Source organism: Notothenia rossii (genome assembly GCF_949606895.1).
Source record: "Notothenia rossii genome assembly, chromosome: 3".
Lineage (NCBI taxonomy): Eukaryota > Metazoa > Chordata > Actinopteri > Perciformes > Nototheniidae > Notothenia > Notothenia rossii.
Window position 1 is genome coordinate 4914415 of NC_136901.1, and position 20627 is coordinate 4935041.

General features: G+C 42.2%; 3 protein-coding genes and 1 pseudogene across 7 annotated transcripts in view; 2 read left to right on the forward strand and 2 right to left on the reverse strand.

The window, feature by feature from the left end:
* Window positions 1-1114, forward strand: part of LOC307034601 (gamma-crystallin 2-like) — a 2092-nt pseudogene extending 978 nt beyond the window's left edge. The window contains exons 4-6 of the transcript in view: window positions 281-335; window positions 448-690; window positions 845-1114. The product of the transcript in view is annotated as a gamma-crystallin 2-like (transcript). The remainder of the gene's footprint in view (window positions 1-280; window positions 336-447; window positions 691-844) is intronic.
* Window positions 1115-1437: 323 nt separating this feature from the next.
* Window positions 1438-2856, reverse strand: LOC307033997 (gamma-crystallin M2-like; the record flags this gene model as incomplete). The annotated part of the gene is made up of 3 exons (XM_079672662.1): window positions 2574-2856; window positions 2227-2469; window positions 1438-1713 (listed from the first exon to the last, which is right to left on the reverse strand). The coding sequence occupies exons 1-3, from the start codon at window positions 2580-2582 to the stop codon at window positions 1438-1440; spliced, it is 528 nt and encodes a 175-aa protein (XP_079528788.1). The 5' UTR covers window positions 2583-2856.
* Window positions 2857-8676: 5820 nt separating this feature from the next.
* On the reverse strand, window positions 8677-13227 carry LOC307033989 (uncharacterized protein). The gene is made up of 7 exons (XM_079672650.1): window positions 12881-13227; window positions 11876-12028; window positions 11536-11627; window positions 11358-11412; window positions 10529-10604; window positions 9846-10006; window positions 8677-9561 (listed from the first exon to the last, which is right to left on the reverse strand). The coding sequence occupies exons 1-7, from the start codon at window positions 12902-12904 to the stop codon at window positions 8815-8817; spliced, it is 1308 nt and encodes a 435-aa protein (XP_079528776.1). The 5' UTR covers window positions 12905-13227; the 3' UTR covers window positions 8677-8814.
* A 104-nt stretch (window positions 13228-13331) lies between these two features.
* Window positions 13332-20627, forward strand: part of LOC307033996 (uncharacterized protein) — a 35925-nt gene continuing 28629 nt past the window's right edge. For 2 of the 4 annotated variants that reach the window (XR_013806739.1, XR_013806740.1), the window contains exons 1-5: window positions 13332-13644; window positions 14051-14128; window positions 14347-14445; window positions 14722-14876; window positions 18151-18431. Coding sequence is in view for 2 of the 4 variants with exons in the window: in XM_079672661.1 (XP_079528787.1) it covers window positions 13554-13644; window positions 14051-14128; window positions 14347-14445; window positions 14722-14876 (423 nt within the window). In the remaining 2 variants the exon portion in view is untranslated. The remainder of the gene's footprint in view (window positions 13645-14050; window positions 14129-14346; window positions 14446-14721; window positions 14877-18150; window positions 18432-20627) is intronic. The other 2 variants (XM_079672661.1, XM_079672660.1) reach the window with 1 other exon arrangement.

Below are 20627 nucleotides of genomic sequence, written 5' to 3' on the forward strand. Positions count from 1 at the left end.
CAGTGCCTTGACTTTTTCATGTTATTATATGTATATTTTTATATGTAATAACAATTCATTCCGATAAATACATGTATGCTTAAAGATTTAATTTGTAGTGTTTTCTTCATCTAATTCACTCATATACCATCTACCAGAGCGATTTCAAAGCAACTGCTCAAAAAAGCGGATTTGCTTAGTCAAACACACACAAAACAAAAAATAGTTCTGTGCTAAAGAGCTGACGGCCGCGCTCATTGTTCTGAATCACAATGACACAGGTCATCCGTGGGTTATAAAGGCAGCACACATGTGCCGCTTCAGTGTGACGAAGGTGAGCCGACACAATGGGCAAGGTAAGTCTCTGCTGTGTGCACGGATTATTCATCCCAAATCGGTGACCTAAGAGTAATCTTTCAAGTGGTATAGTATGCACACTTCTCTTAATTTGAGGCATCTACATTTCAGATTATATTCTACGAGGACAGGAATTTCAAGGGTCGCTCCTACGAGTGCGGCAGCGAATGCTCGGACCTGCATTCCCACTTCAGCCGCTGCAACTCCATCAGAGTGGACAGCGGTGATTGGATGGTTTTTGAAAGACCCGGATATATGGGGTACCAGTACTTCTTAAAGAAGGGCGAGTACCCCGACTACCAGCAATGGATGGGGTTCAACGACTGTGTGCGATCCTGCCGTTTGATCTCTACGGTATATTATTATAATTATTTGTATTGTGCAATGTCTTTTTATGCTGCTGCAACGCAAACATTTCCCAACTTGGGATCAACAAAGTACTTCTTATCTTATCGCTTTCACTTCACAATAAGTCTCATCTAGAGGGTAATACAGTCTTTTTCTGCAGTCCCAAAGCTCTCACAGGATAATGATATACGAGCGGCCAGAGTTAGGAGGAGATACGATGGAGCTGACTGACGACTGCCCCTCGCTGAACGAACTATTCCACCGCAACGACGTCTACTCCTGCAACGTGAGGGACGGTTACTGGATCTTCTACGAACAACCCAGCTACAGGGGACGCCAATACCTGATGAACCCCGGGGAATACAGGAGGTTTAATGAGTGGGGAAGCACCACGTCTCGGGTGGGATCCATCAGACGTATCGCTGTGTGATGTCCAGAAACTGTTTATGTGAAGTACTGTCAATAAATCTAAACAATAACCAATGTTCTGTCAACTGGTGCTTTTGTTTTCTTTGGGCTGTTTGAGTTGAGAGTGGTGAGGGGATTTCAAATGTTGCTTAGGTGGCAAGTTGGGCGTCTTATGATGCACATGTTTTGGAGTGGACAAAGCAAATATAAGCTAGCTATAAGCTACTTAAAGGAAAGAGACAAGAATACAAGCTAAAATACGTTTTCATGTCTATATACAGAGACACACACAGTTTCAGCCCAGCATGTTTATTGAGAAAAAAGGTAAAAGGTTTGAAAATACTTTTAATTAAAGTCGGTGATTCGCCTGAGAGAGCCGATCCTTGAACTGGCGCCTCCCCAGTCCAAGGATCGACGGTATTCTCCAGGTCTCAGGTAGTAGGACCGGCCCTTGTAGTTCGGTTGGTCGTACAGCAGCCAATGGCCGTCCACCACGTTGCACGAGTTAATGTCAGACATACTCAGGCGGTCCTGGACGCTGGGGCAATCATCGCTCACCTCATGCATTTGGCCGCTCATGTCTGGACGCTCATACAATCTTATTTTGTAGGAACCACGGTGCTGCAGGAAGAAGAATATGTATGAGTCAGACAAGCTTTTCTTTCATACTAATGTGCTGCTGCAGAAAGAGGGATGTGTATTAGTCTGATACATTGTTTTGCCGTACTTAATGTGCTTTATAGTAGTACTTTTTGGTACATAAATAAGTACCAACTTTCTAATACTAATTGCAGGTAACACAGTAACAACAACAAGGGTTTGTGAAAGCAGTTTAAAGCAAAAAGTCCCTCCTCAACTAACCATTTTTTTAGGCTGAATAAAAGGTACCAGTATGCGCTAAATCCAAGCATGTTTTAGCTTAAAGAAATATTGAGTTGTTTGGGATTGACTTGCCTAACATCTTCCAGGAAAACATACCATTAGCTACTCTTGAATTGTCCTTAAGTTGTACATTGTTTGTGCTAAGCCTTAACCTAAAGGTAGCAGTAAGATTCCATTATGTCTCATTGCTTTGTTTATTCAGTTCTCCCCTTTAATTGACCCGATGCCTCCTTGATATCGTCTGAGGCTTACCATGGGAATCATGCGGCAGGAGCGGATGCAGTCATTGATGCCAATCAAGCGCTGGTTGTCGGAGTACTCCCCCCTGCGGAGGAAGGACTGGTGGCCCAGGTATTGAGGTCTCTCGTACACCATAAAACAGCCGCTCTCCACCCTGACGGAGTTGCAGCGGTTGAAGTAAGGGTGCAGGTCGGCACAGTCGCTCATGCACTCATGGTGCCGACCCTGGAAATTCCTGTCCTCGTAGAAAATGATCTGCAAACGTTCGTCGGAAAAAAACGGATTAATTATGGACGCTCGATGTTAAAAAATATTTTGAAGATTACTATATTTACAGTAAGAACACATAACAAACTCACCTTTCCCATTGTTTTGTCACTGGGGGCCAGACTGGCGCTCAATAGACGCTCTCCGCGCCGCTGTCCTTTTATATAAAGTGGCAGTTTGATGGCACAGCATAAAGTATTGTCATCCAAATAGGTTTTATAACGCACATTGGGTTATGTATAGTGACGCATTGTTGTTCAGTTTTCACATGTTCATCAAAACACCGCAGTGACCCCGGGGCGACCGCGCACAGTCTCAGCAAAACAACAACCGTTATTTGTGTCCCCTTCAGTCAAAACAAGTTTGTAATGTTATATGTCGGACACAGAACGAGCCTTTTTGGGTCCTTAAGCTCAGCCCAAAACATCATGTACGAGTTTAATCAATGTACACAAAAATAAAGGAAGAGCTGTAGGTTTCTAATATAGTTTTTCCAAATAGTTACCCCATAAAACCAATACAATTAATGACAGTTTCTTCATCTAGAGCAGGGATGGGCAAATGGCGGCCCGCATGCGGACCCCACCTCCTCTTTTTGCGGCCCTCAGATTAATTTATAAACAACGTAAGTAATAAAAAAAAATATATATATATATATATATTTTTACTTGTAGTACTGATACCGTCCACTAGACTCCTAGTTACGTCGCGAGCTGCGTACATGATTTCAAATACCGCAAAAATAATCTGTGACATATTTGTGTGTATTGTGTTTGTTTCCCGGGGAAACCCTCACAAGAAACACCGGCTGTTGTTATGCCTGCTGTGACGTTAGGTTGCCTCTTGTAATTATGCCTTTACAAGCTTAAAAGTTGTTTTTATTATCTGAATTTGGCGAAACAAGTTTAATATTCTTAAAACCAAGACTTTGTTTATTTGAAATCAGATGAAAACAAACTGTCACGGACCCTGCTATGTTATCTATGATTACTACATTTTTCATTCATAATTTCAGCGGGAGGGAGGGGGAGCGGTGCTGAGGAACAGCAGAGTGCGGGCTGACAGGTGTCTGTGTTGACATTCCCTTTATTGTGGAATAAGGGAAATGCAGAGACTGGCTACAAGTGTTTTAGGTTCAAGTTAGCCAACTAATGTCTGGGTTAGTGTTCATGACTTCATGTGTATGTCATCTTAATGGTTAATCTCAATACACACACATTTCCCGTGCTTTCCAATAGTTTAAAATAGTTTTATTCCACTGTTTAATAACCTGTTCAATACAAACATGCCACATTTCTGTGAACTGATATTTGTTTAGTGAGCTTATTAGAGAATGTTCCCATTTTTTGGGGATGTTCCCTTTGATTGTAAAATGTCAATGAAGATGTCAGACTTCGTATATTTGTTAATAATTACATACAACTCATGGAATTTTTGTGTGTGTGTTTTCCAAGTGAATCTGCGGCCCCCTGGTGGCCAGTAAAATCAATGATGTGGCCCCCACCACCATCAAAGTTGCCCATCCCTGATCTCGAGACACCTGATGGCTGGTAATGCTTTGGTGCTCCTTATCTATGTTCTCTGCAATCAGGTCATTCAATAAATTATATTATAGGAACTTTACTTTAGCATCACAAGATCGTAAACCATTGTCACATACTAATAAAGACAATGGGGGTGTTTTCTGAATAGATGCTATCAAGTTGCATCATGGGAAATGTAGTATTCAGTATTCCTGTTGTGTAACCCAGCGCCATATAGACTGAGAGTTACGTCATCTCTATTCACTAATCCTTTTATCCGTTTACAGATAACAGATTAAGCTAGGATACCATACCATAGTGGTTGAATACACAGTATTAGGAAACACTTTATACTTACTGGACATGTTATACTCATTACATACTGTATATAAAATATGACCAAGAATGTGAGACAACTTTATAGAAATTCATATCACATCTGTTACTGATGCCATTTGTCATACTTTGTTAAACTCACAAATAATAAAGTTCCATAACTTCAGTTGGGAACAAAGACCACACCTTATCTCCCCAAGGCAATTTCCCAGCCAATAGGTGTGCTATATAGGTGTGTATAACCCTGTCTCCTGTCTGTTACTCCCTCTTTCAGCACAAGAACCAGAGGGGGATTCAATGGAGCCTGAATACCTGCACTGAGACCCTCACCCTGCACCCTGAGTCTCAACTCTGTGTTTTTCAAGCCTTTCCCTGTTTTTTTGTATTAAACAAAACATTAAGCTTTCCCAATGGTGTGGTTTTCGTTTTGTGAAAAAGTGCAAATGCAGTGTTTGTATATAATTACCTCACATATTTTTTTGCTGTTGGTCGTGAAATTGCTCCTGCTGACTTGTGCCAGCCATGTTTTCCTCCGCTCTGTGTCAGTGGGGAAGCCGAACATTCGTACTCCTTTCTCAGAGCTATTTGAGCATCCCCAGGCAGCACAGCAAACCATGGTGGCGACTAGGAGGCAGCACAGCAAACCAGGACAACACGGAGGAAAAGGCACAGACAAACTGCATGATATGCTATTCAATGTTTATTGAATTCCATGTATTTGCAATGGATGTTCCTAAAACAACACATTTAACATCATCATCATCATCATGCTGCTGCTGCTGCTGCTAGTCCTTTGATAGTCACCTGTCGGTCTCCTGTCCTTTCTGAAAGCCATAAAGATGACTTTAGTCATTTAGATAACTTGTGTCCTCAATTACCATGGGATTACTGAAACTACCATGAATTTAAGAAAATGGTAGAAATTAATCTAATCTGAATTTTGAAGCATTCCTTTAGATCCCCTCCCTCTAAATATATCAATAAACATTAGAAAGTGATGCTCCTGACTACCATACAAGTTTAAAAAGATAATATTGGTTTGAAAGAATTCAAAGCTATAAACAGCAACAGGCTCTTTAACCAAGGCACTGTTAGCCTAACATGTAAACTAGTTGTTCACACTAATCCTAATATTATCACTTAAAGGTGGGGTAGGTAAATTTGAGAAACCGGCTCGAGATACACTTTTTATTATATTCCATGGAATGCTCTTAACATCCCGATAGCAATGAATATCTGAAGTGCTTTGACAAAAAATCCATTAAAAAATGTCATCTGTGGAAGCCGTAATACTGTAAAAACTTTAACGGATTGGATTGCCGCCCTGTCTGTCAGCCTTCCATCTCGTGCACGCACAAATGTATCTCGTGCCCTCATTGGGTGTGCCGTCATTGGGCGTGCATTGCAGCAGTACTTCAATGACTCGCCAGCAACAGGCGGCCACTTTCACCATGGCAGAGTTAGGTTCAACATCGTCTACTGGTCGCAAAAGAAAAAATGTAACGGAGCAAATTAAGAACAAAAAGAAAGTGGAAACTAGGAGAAGTCAAACCAGAGTCAATATCGGAGTTGCTTTGGCTGTGTAGTATTGCTAACCTAGATGTGTTTGGCTTTGCCTGATGTGTAACGTTACTGCAGCCTGCTCTCGCGGAGGAGGTGCTCTGTAAGGAACTCTGAAGGAAGGGGCGGATTGTTTTTGGCTGTGTACTTTCAAATGTTAGTGCACTCGAGCCGGTTTCTGAAACTTACCTACCCCACCTTTAATATTAGCAAATTCTATTTTATTTTTTAAAACATATTGATGTAAATACATACACATATCGATTTGTTGTATAAATATTGTCAAATCAAAGCCTTTATTCACTAATAATTCCCAAAAATCGTAGTTCTATTTCCTGTTATCAATGCATTTACATTGCCCGCCATGAACTTCCGGGGAACGATCCTCGTCTACATGAACCACGTGACGATAACCGTTTTTGGACTTCCGTTGTCGTAACTCTTCTATCTATATGGCGCTGGTGTAACCCATATGATTCAGCATATCTTGGCCCCTGCTGGTTATATTTGGACAATTATCCTTTCAAATCTGTCTCTTCTGGATCCCCCATCTTGTAAAAATCAATCCTTTCAAAATAATTAATTAACCACATGTCTATCTTATATTTCTGATTTACACGTTTAAGCTCATTCACGACAAATCAATGACTAACCTTTGTTAAAACATGATGTAGGTTTAGATGGATTTTTTCCATATGAATGCAAAACAAGGATGTTGCATGTCGACCATTTATTTTCAGCTTGAAACACACTGAACTATTTGTTGTCAACAAAATGCAGACGAATACACATTTTTAACATGAGGACATTCTCTGGTTAACATTCCACTTCTAAAAAACTAAAAGCAATGTCACAAAAAGCACACAATAAAACGTATTTCAACATTTTAACTTGAATTAAAACACTTTATAACCCAAGAAAATAAATTAAGCACATTTGAGATGAGATCCTGAGTTTGTCTTATCATCAATTAACGATAAAACATTTGAGCAAACAAAGACTGGCTGCAGTTAAACAGGATTATAAGCACTTCAAGGTTAATGCTCGTTTAATACTTTCATTTTATCTAAATAATTCTCTATATATTTCTCAATATATCAAATTATGAATCCTGATTAACTAAATTTGCTACGTACCCATAAAAAACCCTTTCATGGGGTTTCAATTGTCCTGGCAAAATAAGCACTAGTCTGTTTTATATAAAATACGTTTGTCTATATTGTAATCAAACCAATTCGAGATGGTTTCAAAGACTACAGTCCAGTGTCGATACTGCAGAGACATTTCCTTCACATCATCATACTAAAAACTGTAGAAAAAAGGTTTTAAACGGATCAGAGGATAGAGCTGAGGTCACAAGGTCAAATGCAGCAGCTCAGTGTGTGTGTGTGTGTGTGTGTGTGTGTGTGTGTGTGTGTGTCAGTGTTTAGCCTACATTACAGGTTGGAGAGTGTGAAGCATGGAGGCGTCCAGCGGCTCTGATGCTCCTGGCAGGAAGTGGAAGTCCTTGTGGTGGAAGTCACAGAGGTACTGTGGCTGTGGTTGCTGAACAAAGGGTGTCATTCCTTCACTTCTGGGAGGAAACAGCGGGAAAACCTACGGCACCGTGGGCTCTTCAAACTGACGACATGAGAATAAGGCAAAGTGAGCTCCAGATACTGTTTCCTCCAAAAAAAGAGGCAGAAAGCTCCTCTACAGTAGCACTTTTTAACCTGGTTTTAATCCAATATGACTGTTCAGCAAAGTGGAGCACTAACAGGCTGCACACCGGTTGCTCGTGATAGACTGGTTCCTGGTGATGGACCGGTTGCTCGTGATAGAACGGTTGCTGGTGATGGACCGGCTGCTCGTGATGGACCGGCTGCTCGTGATGGACGTGATGGACCGGCTGCTCGTGATGGACCGGCTGTTCGTGATGGACGTGATGGACCGGCTGCTCGTGATGGACCGGCTGCTGGTGATAGACCGTTTTTTCATGATGGACCGGTTGCTGGTGATGGACCGGTTGCTCGTGATGGACCGGCTGCTCGTGATGGACCGGTTGCTCGTGATGGACCGGCTGCTGGTGATGGACCGGGTCCTGGTGATGGACCGGTTGCTCGTGATGGACCGGCTGTATCGTGATGGACCGGTTGCTCAAGATGGACCGGCTGCTGGTGATGGACCGGTTCCTGGTGATGGACCGGTTGCTCGTGATAGACCGGTTGCTGGTGATAGACCGTTTTTTCATGATGGACCGGTTGCTGGTGATGGACCGGTTGCTCGTGATGGACCGGCTGCTCGTGATGGACCGGCTGCTGGTGATAGACCGTTTTTTCATGATGGACCGGTTGCTGGTGATGGACCGGTTGCTCGTGATGGACCGGCTGCTCGTGATGGACCGGTTGCTCGTGATGGACCGGCTGCTGGTGATGGACCGGGTCCTGGTGATGGACCGGTTGCTCGTGATGGACCGGCTGTATCGTGATGGACCGGTTGCTCAAGATGGACCGGCTGCTGGTGATGGACCGGTTCCTGGTGATGGACCGGTTGCTCGTGATAGACCGGTTGCTGGTGATGGACCGGTTCCTGGTGATGGACCGGCTGCTCGTGATGGACCGGCTGCTCGTGATGGACCGGCTACTCGTGACGGACCGGTTGCTGGTGAAAGACTGGTTGCTGGTTAAAGACCGGTTGCTGGGGATGGACCGGTTGCTGGTGATAGACCGGTTGCTGGTGATAGACTGGTTGCTGGTGAAGGACCGGTTGCTGGTGATGGACCGGTTGCTGGTGATGGACCGGTTGCTGGTGATGGACCGGTTGCTGGTGATAGACCGGTTGCTGGTGATGGACTGGTTGCTGGTGATGGGCCGGTTGCTCGTGATGGACTGGTTGCTGGTGAAAAACCGGTTGCTGGTGATGGACCGGTTGCTCGTCATGGACCGGCTGTATCGTGATGGACCGGTTGCTCAAGATGGAACGGCTGCTGGTGATGGACCGGTTCCTGGTGATGGACCGGTTGCTCGTGATAGACCGGTTGCTGGTGATAGACCGGTTCCTGGTGATGGACCGGCTGCTCGTGATGGACCGGCTGCTCGTGATGGACCGGTTGCTGGTGAAAGACTGGTTGCTGGTGAAAGACCGGTTGCTGGTGAAAGACCGGTTCCTGGTGAAAGACCGGTTCCTGGTGATAGACCGGTTCCTGGTGATGGACCGGTTGCTGGGGATGGACCGGTTGCTGGTGATGGACCGGTTGCTGGTGATAGACCGGTTGCTGGTGATAGACCGGTTGCTGGTGATAGACCGGTTGCTGGTGATAGACCGGTTGCTGGTGAAAGACCGGTTGCTGGTGATGGACCGGTTGCTGGTGATGGACCGGTTGCTGGTGATGGACCGATTGCTCGTGATGGACCGGTTGCTGGTGAAAGACCGGTTGCTGGTGATGGACCGGTTGCTGGTGATAGACCGGTTGCTGGTGATAGACCGGTTGCTGGTGATAGACCGGTTGCTGGTGAAAGATCGGTTGCTGGTGAAAGATCGGTTGCTGGTGATAGACCGGTTGCTGGTGATAGACCGGTTGCTGGTGATAGACCGGTTGCTGGTGATAGACCGGTTGCTGGTGATAGACCGGTTGCTGGTAGACCGACTGAGGAGACGGATGAAGCATCACTGGAGGAGCAGGCTGCAAGAGAAGAAAATAACACATTCATCTTCAAAAAGATCATAAAGATTGAATGGCTTTATCTGTGCACGCTAGCTTCAGCAGAGTTTTGGCTAGGAAATGATTGAGTCTTATTCTCCTCCAACAACGCATGTGCTGTACATAAAAATGTGATGCAGGTTAAATCTTCTTATTCTACCAACTGTGAAGCACAATTTTAAATACCCAATACATTCACTTTACTTTGAATAACTTGCTTTTAAAAAACGCTATTGAGGTGAAGTGTGATATGAGTGTTTACTGACAGGCCACTGGGGGGCAGGAGGGCTCCTGTTGGGGCAGTATGGATGATGGAAGTAGGCCACTCCGTTGTTGTAGGTGTACGGAAACCCTGCAGATGTGTTCAGGTACTTGCTGTCACAGCTCATCGGCAGAAGCACAAGGAAGTAAGGGGTCGTCCTCTTAGCTGAGAGAAAAAAGAAAGCAGGAAGAAGTAGTTACTCCCCTTGTTTTGTGGGACAGTAACTATTTGTGAAAAGCCAGCACTCAGCTCCTTGGATATTTAAAAAAAACATCTAAAAAAGAAACAGAGGGTGAACATGTCAAAGTCTTTTTTTATTGGAAAAGTTGACATGCTTTTGGATTCAAGTTAGAAAGAAATAGGAGATTATTATGAGACATAATTCCAATTTAACGAATATCAACCTTAAATATATTTATAAGAATATTGTTATATTTCTATTTCTTATTTGGCATGTGTATCTTAATGTATTATTTTTTTCTGTTTATGTTCTATCTATGTATATTTATGCACAAAATGTATAAAAAAACAAAACGTATCTGAATTCAAGTTATTTTAGAGTTCCTATTGTTGTAAAAAAAAACTGTTTCCCATAAAAAATGTTGTGCATTTCAAGTAAAAAGGTACCTTCATATTTTGAAATGATGACAAAAAAAGTGAATATGCTGAATAAAAAAGTCGACTTACGTTGTCCTGAGGCTCTGGGCTTGCGGACAGCCTGAGCGATGCAGAGCTTCTTGCCTTTCAAACTTACTCCATTAGTCTTTAAAACAAAAAAAAAAGCTGCGTTAGACAAAAAAATCCTGATATTCAACTTTATAATTATACATTGTTACGGCTGCTGCCTTCCTGGTCCTTCTAAGTGTGTTAACCTGTCTTATATGTAAATGAGCTGTGCGGGTGCCCTGACGTCATTGGCTGCCATCTCCTGGTCCGCCCCCTGAAGATTGTGATTGGAGCACGCCAGGCCCGACGCACTCCACGGCGCACACATGCTGGAGATGACTACAAAGCCTGGGAACAATCATCACTCTGGAGTCTCTGTTGGGTGAACAGACGCCTCTCGCTAGTGGCTAGTTTGTGTTAAACAGTAGGTTAACTTGTGTGGTCCGTGTTGATCAGTATTATTGTGATTAGATGTGTCTCGATTAGTTTAGTGTGACTGTTGTACTTTGCCTCAGCTGTGTTTTCTTACAGCTTCCCTTCTTTAGACTGTACCACTTTGACAGTGAGGGTTTTAGTTTCTATTTAGTTCGTTATTATCTATTTCTTTGTATGTACACAGGCTCCTTTTTGTTCGAGTCCTTCCTTTGTTTGTTCCTTAGTTAAGTCGGCGCCCTTTTGTTTGTTCAGGCTGCGTGCCTTCCATTTTGTTTCACCTTGTTCTATAATAAAACTAATTATAACTATTACCAATTCCAACTGGTGTGTGTTGCACTTCCTCATCCCTAGTGGGGACGTAACATACATCCATTAAATTCAGCTGCAAGATACTTTAAGAACGTGCTTTACTCACATCATGAAGGATTTTCAGCGCATCTTCTTCGGACTCAAATGTAACAAAGCCATATCTGTTCACAGAGACACAAACAAGACAGACTATTATTTAACTGACAGTAAATCTGCAAATAAAGCACAAAATCAAAAGCATAGAAAGTCATGGCTGCACATATGTTTAAGACACAACAACTCACCCCTTTAACATTCCAAATCGATTGATCAGAAGCTTCACCTCTGTCACTGCCCCGTGTTGAGAGAAGATATCTCGTATGTCGCTCACTCGAACCTTCAGGAAGACACACACACACTTTTGACCGTTATCACACCAAAGAAGGTACAAAGGTTTGCTGATTTGGTTCAGGTTCAGACACTTAAGCCACCAGTACGAGTTCGGGTGTACCAAAAAACAGGATCCACCTTTGCAAAAACTGCATGCAAGTTGGTTAAAACTTAATCTGCAAGATTTAGAGTTGTTGGCTAAAAAAAAGCTATGGCTAGACTAGATATGGCTCTGTGTCAGTCTGCAGCTCTCACCGTGTCGTCGATTCCCCCGACGAATATCCGATTGGGGATAACAGTGCCGGGGCGAGGGGTGTAAGAGGTCAGACTGTCATCCTGGTTCTCTGCTGCTAACACATCAGGGGTGGAGGAGCTGCTGCCCTTCTGGGGTGGACAGCAGGATGAGAACTTTATAGGATACGAGACAATGACAAAAGGCCAGTAAGAAACAACACAGGGGTCACATTGTAGCACAGCATGTGGAGACTTTTATTGCATTTGATGTGATGGGAGGTGAAGCTTTCCCGTTAGGAAAGACCATATAGGGAAAGACACATAGTACTAAATTCCATTGTATTTAGCCTATATAAAAAGAAGATTTTTTTTCCAAGCAGTCAGTTATTCTATGTCAGATCAAAAGAAAATCAGCAACACTTTTTACATCAACACACTGCAACTTCTCAATCAATCATTGAAGTCCACATAACTAAATAATAAACTCTTTTAAATCAGACTAGGTTGATGCACGTGCAGCCAGATGATACAATCCACGAGGTAACACATGTCTACTGTATCTTATTGCTGCTAAATATTCATTTCTGTACACTGTCACTCTTCCAGTCATTATGTATCTTTTTGTAGGCACCTTACCCTGAGAAAACCAACTTTTGTAGCATGTCTGCATGTTAGCTTGACATACACAGTTACAGTTACTCCCTTAACAGTTTTACAGACACAAATCTAATCTGTATGCACCACGTGCTTCTCTTTAGCTAATTTCAAGGTTAGCAAGGTTAATGGGTCAAGTTAGCATCCTTGCTAGCTTCGTTTTTAAATTAACTGAGCTAATCTAAACGAACGAAAATAGAAGAACAATTATTAATGTGAGAGTAATTAACTCATGACGAAAAATGACAGGCTATGAAGTGCAACAATGACAATGTAATTTAACTATACATGATAACATTGTTTTGTTAGCATTAGCTTAACGATTAGCCAGCCAGGTGGCTGGCTACAAGGCAGATTAAGCATTTAACTCACCTCGTTTTGTTTTTCCTCTTCCATAGCCAGATCAATTTGGTCCCAAAGACGATTTCTGGTTAAAATATAAAAGTTATCATGAATTTATAAAAGATTCGCTGTTTTTAATATCCTCCGTTTTGTTTCTGTTCCATGCACTTGCAGGCGAAAAGACCCGACGTCAGTCCAGCTCCGCAGAGATCTTGCTCGTTATCTCCAACAGACCTGGAGTTCAGGGCCTGAAGAGAGCCTCGCTGGCCAGCATCCAGACACGGGTAAACATATTAATAATAACAATAAGATTTGGACAAGATATTTAAAACCATTTGTGCAAAAAGCTGCACACAAAAAGCCTGGTTATAGTTGCTGTTCCCGCACTTGCGTTATAAATGTTCGCCTAGGGCGCTGAACTGTAGAGGGAGCGCAGGGGTGCAGTCCAGATCTTTTTTCTTTTTTTTTTTTAATAGGCCTATGTATATTTTTTTATTTTTGTAGGCGCCCCCCAGATTCCTTTTTTTTAGGCGCTGCTCAGATCAGGATTCATTAGTTTTTTTGAGAATATGAAAAATAAAACGTAGGGGCGCCCCAACACTGCACCACCCCTCTCTATGTTTTCTTTGGTTCTGTCCATTTGTGTTTCGCGTGTCGCGCGCGCTCGCGTTTTGAACGAGAATTAGAACTTCACTGTCACAACATGAAGCGGGGCAACCCCAACAAAAAGCCGTCTGGGGCGCATTGGAGTAGGCGAAGAAAGGGAGAGGAGGAAAAAGTCCAGGAAAACAGAGGTATGTCTGATGACTGTTTGTGTTTATTGGCATTTTTCAAGCAACGGTATAAAGCTAGCTAGCTAACGTTAGCTAATGATAGCAGCTGATATATAGTGATAGAAGCTAGCAGATAAGTTGCTTTACCATCTAGCTTGATAGCTCTTTTTACACCAACTGCACTGTGTGGTTTTTCTTGTATTCATTATATATATTTATTATTATTAAAGCTATCTATTTTGTTCCATCTGTAGCTTACAAATGGTAATGGACACAAAATAAGTCTGCTAAATCATTAACTAGCTAGGTTATCACTTAAAACATATATTTTGAATATTTGGGCACAGGAAATTATGTCAGCTAGTCTGAACTGCTCAGTATTATTGCAGATAGATACCTACTACATTATTCTCTGTGTAATTTCCAGGTGCATTGTTAAAATATCTGGGTAATCCCACTCCCACCACTGCACAACCTGAGTCTACTGCATCACTGCCTGTAGCAGGTGAGTTCAGTCAAGTTTTTTGTGATATTGCCTGTTGAGTTTATTAGGGTTGTGGGTAGTTCATACACATGTTCACACCTGGAAGCTTCCCAGCACAGTACCACAGTTTTCTAATGTATTATTGCACATTACAATAGCACCTATATTACTTATAATGTACATGTTAATATAAAACAGTGGGTGTCTGACTGTATCCATGCATGTTTGACTGTCTGCAGGTGAAAACGTATCACTACTACCTGTCCCAAGTGAACCTGCTGCTACACAATCTGCAGGAGAGACATTGGTCCCGAGTACCACAACACAGTCTGCAGCACGTGAGTCCAGTTTATTATTGCACATTACAATAGCACTTCTCTTACTAATAATGTACATGTTAATGTAAAACACACACACACACACACACACACACACACACACACACACACACACACACACACACACACACACACACACACACACACACACACACACACACACACACACACACACACACACACACACACACACACACACACACACACACACACACACACACACACACACACACAGTGGGTGTCTGACTGTATCCATGCATGTTTGACTGTCTGCAGGTGAAAACGTATCACTACCTTTTCCAAGTGAACCTGCTGCTACACAATCTGCAGGGGAAACATTGATCCCGAGTACCACAACACAGTCTGCAGCACATGACGCAACAAAGGCAGCAGCTGTTGACCCTGCCGACTGGCCATCCATGTCTGATAAGGTAAGAACAGAGTTTGTGAGCAGAGGACCCTATCAGGCAAAACCACACTTCATTTTTCCAAAAAGACAGGATTGGAGAAGCTGCCACCACCAATACTTTTATAGAAAACTGGTAAATGGGAAAAGAATCAAGAGAAGCTAGCTATTGTACTCACAGAAAAACGACAGCCTTTACTGTTTTTGCTGCAAGCTGTTCTCCCAGAAGGAATACAAATTAATCAGTGCAGGACTAAATGACTGGAAAAATTGCCACCAATTACTGAAAACACACGAGAACACTCCAGAACATACTAAACACATGGAATCATGGAAAGAGTTAGAGTTTCGATTACAAAAGGAGAAAACTATTGATAGGACTGAGATGGCGCTTACAGACATAGAAAGGAAGAGATGGCGTGAGGTGGTAACAAGGTTGGTCGCCATCATTCAATCATTAGCTGAGAGAAACATAGGCCTCAGGGGAACATGTGACACACTCAACAAACCCAACAATGGCAACTTCCTTAAAGAAGTGGAGCTGATGGCAATGTTTGACCCTGTAATGAAAGAACACGTTGCTAAAGTCAAAAGGGGTGCAAGCCATACCACATATCTCGGAAAAAATATTCAAAATGAACTCATTGAATGTATCGGTGAGAGAATAAGTGTCCACATGATTGAAGAAATTAAGAAGGCTAAATATTATTCCATCATTCTGGACTGCACACCTGACATTAGCCACACAGAGCAGTTATCAGTCATCTTAAGGATTGTTACAATGGAGGAGATGCCACAAGTTAAGGAACACTTCATGGGGTTCCTTGTCGCTGAGGAATCAACTGGCGAGAGTTTGTCATCCCTCATCCTTGACAGGCTCCAATAACTGAACATCCCCTTTGAGGACTGTAGGGGACAGTCTTATGACAATGGTGCCAATATGCGAGGGAAAAACAAAGGAGTTCAGGCCAGGTTACTTGAACTAAACCAGAGGGCACTATTCGTGCCATGTGGCGCACACACTCTCAATCTGGTGTTAGCTGATGCAGCGAAAAGCTCCCTAGATGCCACTGGATACTTTGGCTACCTCCAAAAGCTTTTTACATTGTTTTCAGCATCCACAAAGCGCTGGACATTTTGAAGAGCCATGTCACCACTACCTTGAAATCATGGTCTGAAACCAGGTGGGAGAGCCGGGTCAACAGTGTGGAAGCTGTGCGATATCAGGCTCAACTTGTTCAAGATGCACTTTTGAAGGTGAGGGACAAGGCCACTGACATAATGATCAAAATAGAGGCACAGTCTTTGGCTGACGAAGTGGGGTCCTACCGCTTCTCCATTTGCACTGTGGTGTGGTACGACATCCTCAGTAAAGTCATACAGGTCAGTAAGGTCATGCAGTCTGTGTCAATGCAACTTGACATCGCAGTTGACCTCCTGAGAAAGACAAAGGCCACCCTGGAAGACTACAGAGCCACTGGATTTGCCTCTGCTCAGATCAGTGCTAAAGACATGTGTTAGGACATGGATGTGGATGCTGTCCTCAATGAGAAGAGGCTGAGGTCAACCAAGAGGCAGTTCTCTTATGAAGCACCTGATGAGCCAATGGCCAATGCCCTAAAAAAGATGGAAGTTACATTTTTCAACAGGGTGGTTGATGTTTGCATCACTTCCCTAGATAAGCGTTTTGAACACCTAGAAGAAGTTCAGACAAAGTTTGGGGTGCTTGTCAACGTCCCCGAACTGCCCAGAAACGAGCTGACAAAGCAGTGTCAAACACTGAGCAACACCCTGAGCTCTGGCGGACAGTCAGACATAGATGGAAAAGAGTTGGCACTGGAGCTGATTAACTTTCCAACTCTCCCCTCACCCACAATGACCACCCTGGAACTGTTGGTGTTCTTGGAAAGGAAGAACCTGAGGGAGGTTTATCCTAATATGCGGGTGGCCCTCAGGATCGCAGTCACTATGCCAGTAACAGTGGCTTCAGCAGAAAGAAGCTTCTCAAAGCTGAAGTTAATTAAAACCTATCTGAGGTCTACAATGGTCCAAGAACGCCTCAGTGCCATCATCAGCATTAACAGTGATTTTTCTCGTCAGCTGTCATATGAGGGTGTTATCGATGAGTTTGCAGAAAAGAAGTCAAGACGAGTGCAATTCTGAGTGTTTAAGTCAAGCAAGTCAGTAAGGTATTTATTTATTATTACAATATGTGTGTTCAAAAACAGAAATGTAATTGTTCTTTTTTTGTATAAATCGTTTTTATGTATTTGTTAATATTTTTTCATTTATTTTATTTTATTTATTATTACAATACGTGTGTTCTTTAAAATATTTCTATAACTCCTTCTGTGGAAGCTACTTGTTTATTATAAGATGTTTGTTGAATTATAACTAAAGCAAGTGTGGCTTTTGTATTAGTGTGTAGGGTGGGGGGGTTGGTGTTTTCAATGTATACTATAGGACAGTAAACAAAAAATATCGTTTAAAAACTGGAGAGATAAAAATATGAATACATAAATGAATGTTAACTAGGTCAAATAAGATATGAATGAACAACAAAAATAAAATAAGTTACATTTATTGGCTATGGTAGGTTATTGGTTATGTTCACATACTCATTTGATTATTAAAATGTTAACTGATCTTTTTCATATGGGTGTTTTAGAGTTGTACCCCATAGATCTAGTAGTAATTGTGTGCTCAAAGTGCACCAGATTGAAGCATTTTACTTTAAAATGTTGAAACATTTCTTCCCGGGGGTGCCCCCGGACCCCCCTAGAGGATGTGACGTCCATCCCCCAATTCAAACATGTTCATACAATACTGAATACATTTGAAGCCTTTTTGCCTATGTCAATAAGTTTCTGTTTTTGTAGTGTATTCGTCTTTTGTAGAGATTTTTAATTTATTCTGTATATATTCTACGGGGGGGGGGGGGGGGCGCCAGCTAAAATCTCGCCTAGGGCTGCAAATTGTCTAGAGCCGGCCCTGGTATAGAGGGATGATAGTGTGAAACAATATGGTTTTTCTTTCCTGGTTTGAGTTATACAAGTTTGTAGTTGGAAGCATCAGTAGTAGTTGTATGAAAACATATATACAGACGGTTAAATCCTGAGTGCAAGATCTTACTGATATTTGGAACCAAAAAAATCCACACCCAAACATTTAAATTGAAGGACAAGGCAAGACTGCTTTAATAATACCCTCAGGATGACCAAAACTCTCACGATATTGTATTTTTATGGCAAAAACATCCGCCTCCATGTTTAGTAATTTTCTTTGTTTTTCATTGATAGTGCAAACACTGCTGGGAATCACCCCCTGGTTCTCTGAGAAGATCTACAGAGGTGGAATTACTGCGCCAAATCCTGTGCCATGGAATAATTCTGGGACAGTTTCCTTGGCATCTTTTGAAGGAGTGTTTCACCTTTGCCATGATTTTGAACATTGGAGGTCAGCGGTGGAGGTTTCGCTCATGGCTGAAAACCATGAAGCAGCCGGAGAAGTGACATCTAAGCAACATGGCATCCAAGGAGAGACTGTAGGCTACGAGGTCTGGATGCTTTACTGCACCAAGGTAAGGAAGCAATACTTCTGGGAGAATGTCATTAGGTGAAGTAGGGGGCAGTGTGATGGCATTTCCCCCCTGGCATCATCATATGCACAGCTACAGTGAAGTTATAGCAATGAAAAACCTACGAATTAAACACTACGGTCAGCGGTAAATAGTGACAGACGTTTTAAAAACTAAAATCACTGATTGCAAAAATTATGCTCCTTTTCCCCAAGTCGGAGAAACAGTTGAAGCATTTTTAGAAATCTCGTAGGGATGCCATGTGATACTGTCAGGTTTTAATATCATTTTATGGAAGATAGTTCTCATAATGCTGCAGGAAACGGTGCAGTGCATGGAGGAAATTGGTTTGTTGTTACCGTGGAGATGAATGGATGACAGTAGTGGAGACGGTACCCCTTGAGTCAGCTGTTGGCTAGATTTAATTCACTTGGCAATAAAGTCTTCAGTTTAATATTCCTCTTGTTTTTAAGTTGTTTTCCTCTGCTTTAATTAGACTCGTTTTATTGATGATGCCCTCCTTTTTTAAGTTGCATTCAGCTACAAGCTTTGAATAAATCTAGGTCAATATTTCAAGGTCAATATTTTCATTCAGCGTCCTCTTATGTTACATCGTTTTAAAAACACATCACAAGCTAGCCGTGCTAATTCTCTTAGCACCTGTGAGTCGTTAGAGAGCTGAGCCAAGGTCGTTTGAATCAAACTCAATGTTACATTTATATGTCAGGGTTCTTACGGTCATTAAAAACCTGGAAAAGTCATGGAAATTCAAAATGCTAATTCCAGGTCCTGGAAAAGTTATGGAAAACAATATTTTTCCCAAAGTTTTGAAAAAAATCATGGAAATGTAACTAAAGTTGCAGAAAATATAATTTAGATTTGATCTGATCGCCGAAATAGTAATACTATAAAGATAATAAATACTGTATCGTAATGAAAAATAAAATGGCATTTAACTGACGAAGTATTTTGCTGGCGAGAGATTTGAGTTGCTTTAGCGTGTAGAAGCTTGTAAGCCAATTATTTCATTTGTTTTAGATAGGCACAACATGTTTCAGACCTTATTTTCCTGTTCCATGTTAAAATAACCCATTTTCACTGGTACCGCTGAGAAAGAGTAATTTTTTTGGTCATGGAAAATTAGATAAAGGTCCTGGAGAAGTCATTGAAAATCATTGGTGAAAAAGTGTATGAACCCTGATATGTTTATCGGAAAAATCACACTTCAGTATTTTAATCGGTTTTTTTTTTCAGGCTAAAGGAAGTTATAAACCCTCGTGGAGAAAAGGAGACGGGTTTCATTGAAAAAATGTAGGGGAATGAAGGGAAAGTGTTTTTCACACGCAGAGGTGATAGGATAACATGTAATGAGCCTGTTTCGCCTTCAAGCTTTAAAAGTATGATAAAGATAAGCTAATAGTTGTACAAACCTTCAAGTTGCGTCTGGGTGTTTTATTCCCGGCCACCATAGAGGGTTTTTGTTACGAACTTAGATTCACAAGGAAGAAAGGACTCAAATGCACGACCCGGGAGCCAGAGATAAAGTATAAGTAATATACTTTATTTGCAAAAAAGGATATACAAAAGAAAAATAACACTCTTAGCGAGGTGACAAAAAATAACGAGCTTCACTAAGGCTCAACAAAAAAAACTCACAACATGAGGAACAAAACTTACAAAAGGTTTTCAGGAGCACGAACCAAGGTAAATGTCAAGAGGATCAATAACTGAAGCGCAGAGTTCTGACATGAGGGCAGGACAAGACGAACTGACAATGGAGACTGGGGAATTCAAACACTCAACAACGAGACACAGGTGAAAACAATCAGGGGCGGGGCTGACGCTGATGAAGGCGGGAGAACAGAAAAGGAAAGGGAGTCAAGGGACCTGAAATGAGACGTGACAAAAACAAAACAGGAAGTGAAAAACAATCAGCTCACCAGCTCACAAAGAAACCCAGGGTGTCAGACGGACAGACGGAGGCTGCTGTCCGTCTGACCCTTTGAGTATCTGTTTGTCAAAGTGTTCACAAGCTGAGACCTGGCTCATTTCTGGCTGGGGAGCTTATGAAAACATCTGTTCTTCACCCAGGACACATCTCTACCTCAGAGAGCCGAGGTGACTGACAGTCAAACACTCAATGCTAAAAGTATGGTCAAGAGTTCACTTGGTTGCTGAGTGGTGAAGGCTTGCTTTGTG

Excerpts from the sequence above, each read along its gene's own strand:
- LOC307033989 (XM_079672650.1), bottom strand. The coding sequence starts at position 12,904 with ATGGAAGAGGAAAAACAAAACGAG. Across the intron at positions 11,628-11,875 it reads TCGGGGGAATCGACGACACG|GTTCGAGTGAGCGACATACG; the intron begins GTGAGAGCTGCA and ends GTCTTCCTGAAG. Across the intron at positions 10,605-11,357 it reads CGCTGAAAATCCTTCATGAT|ACTAATGGAGTAAGTTTGAA; the intron begins GTGAGTAAAGCA and ends TTTGTTTTAAAG.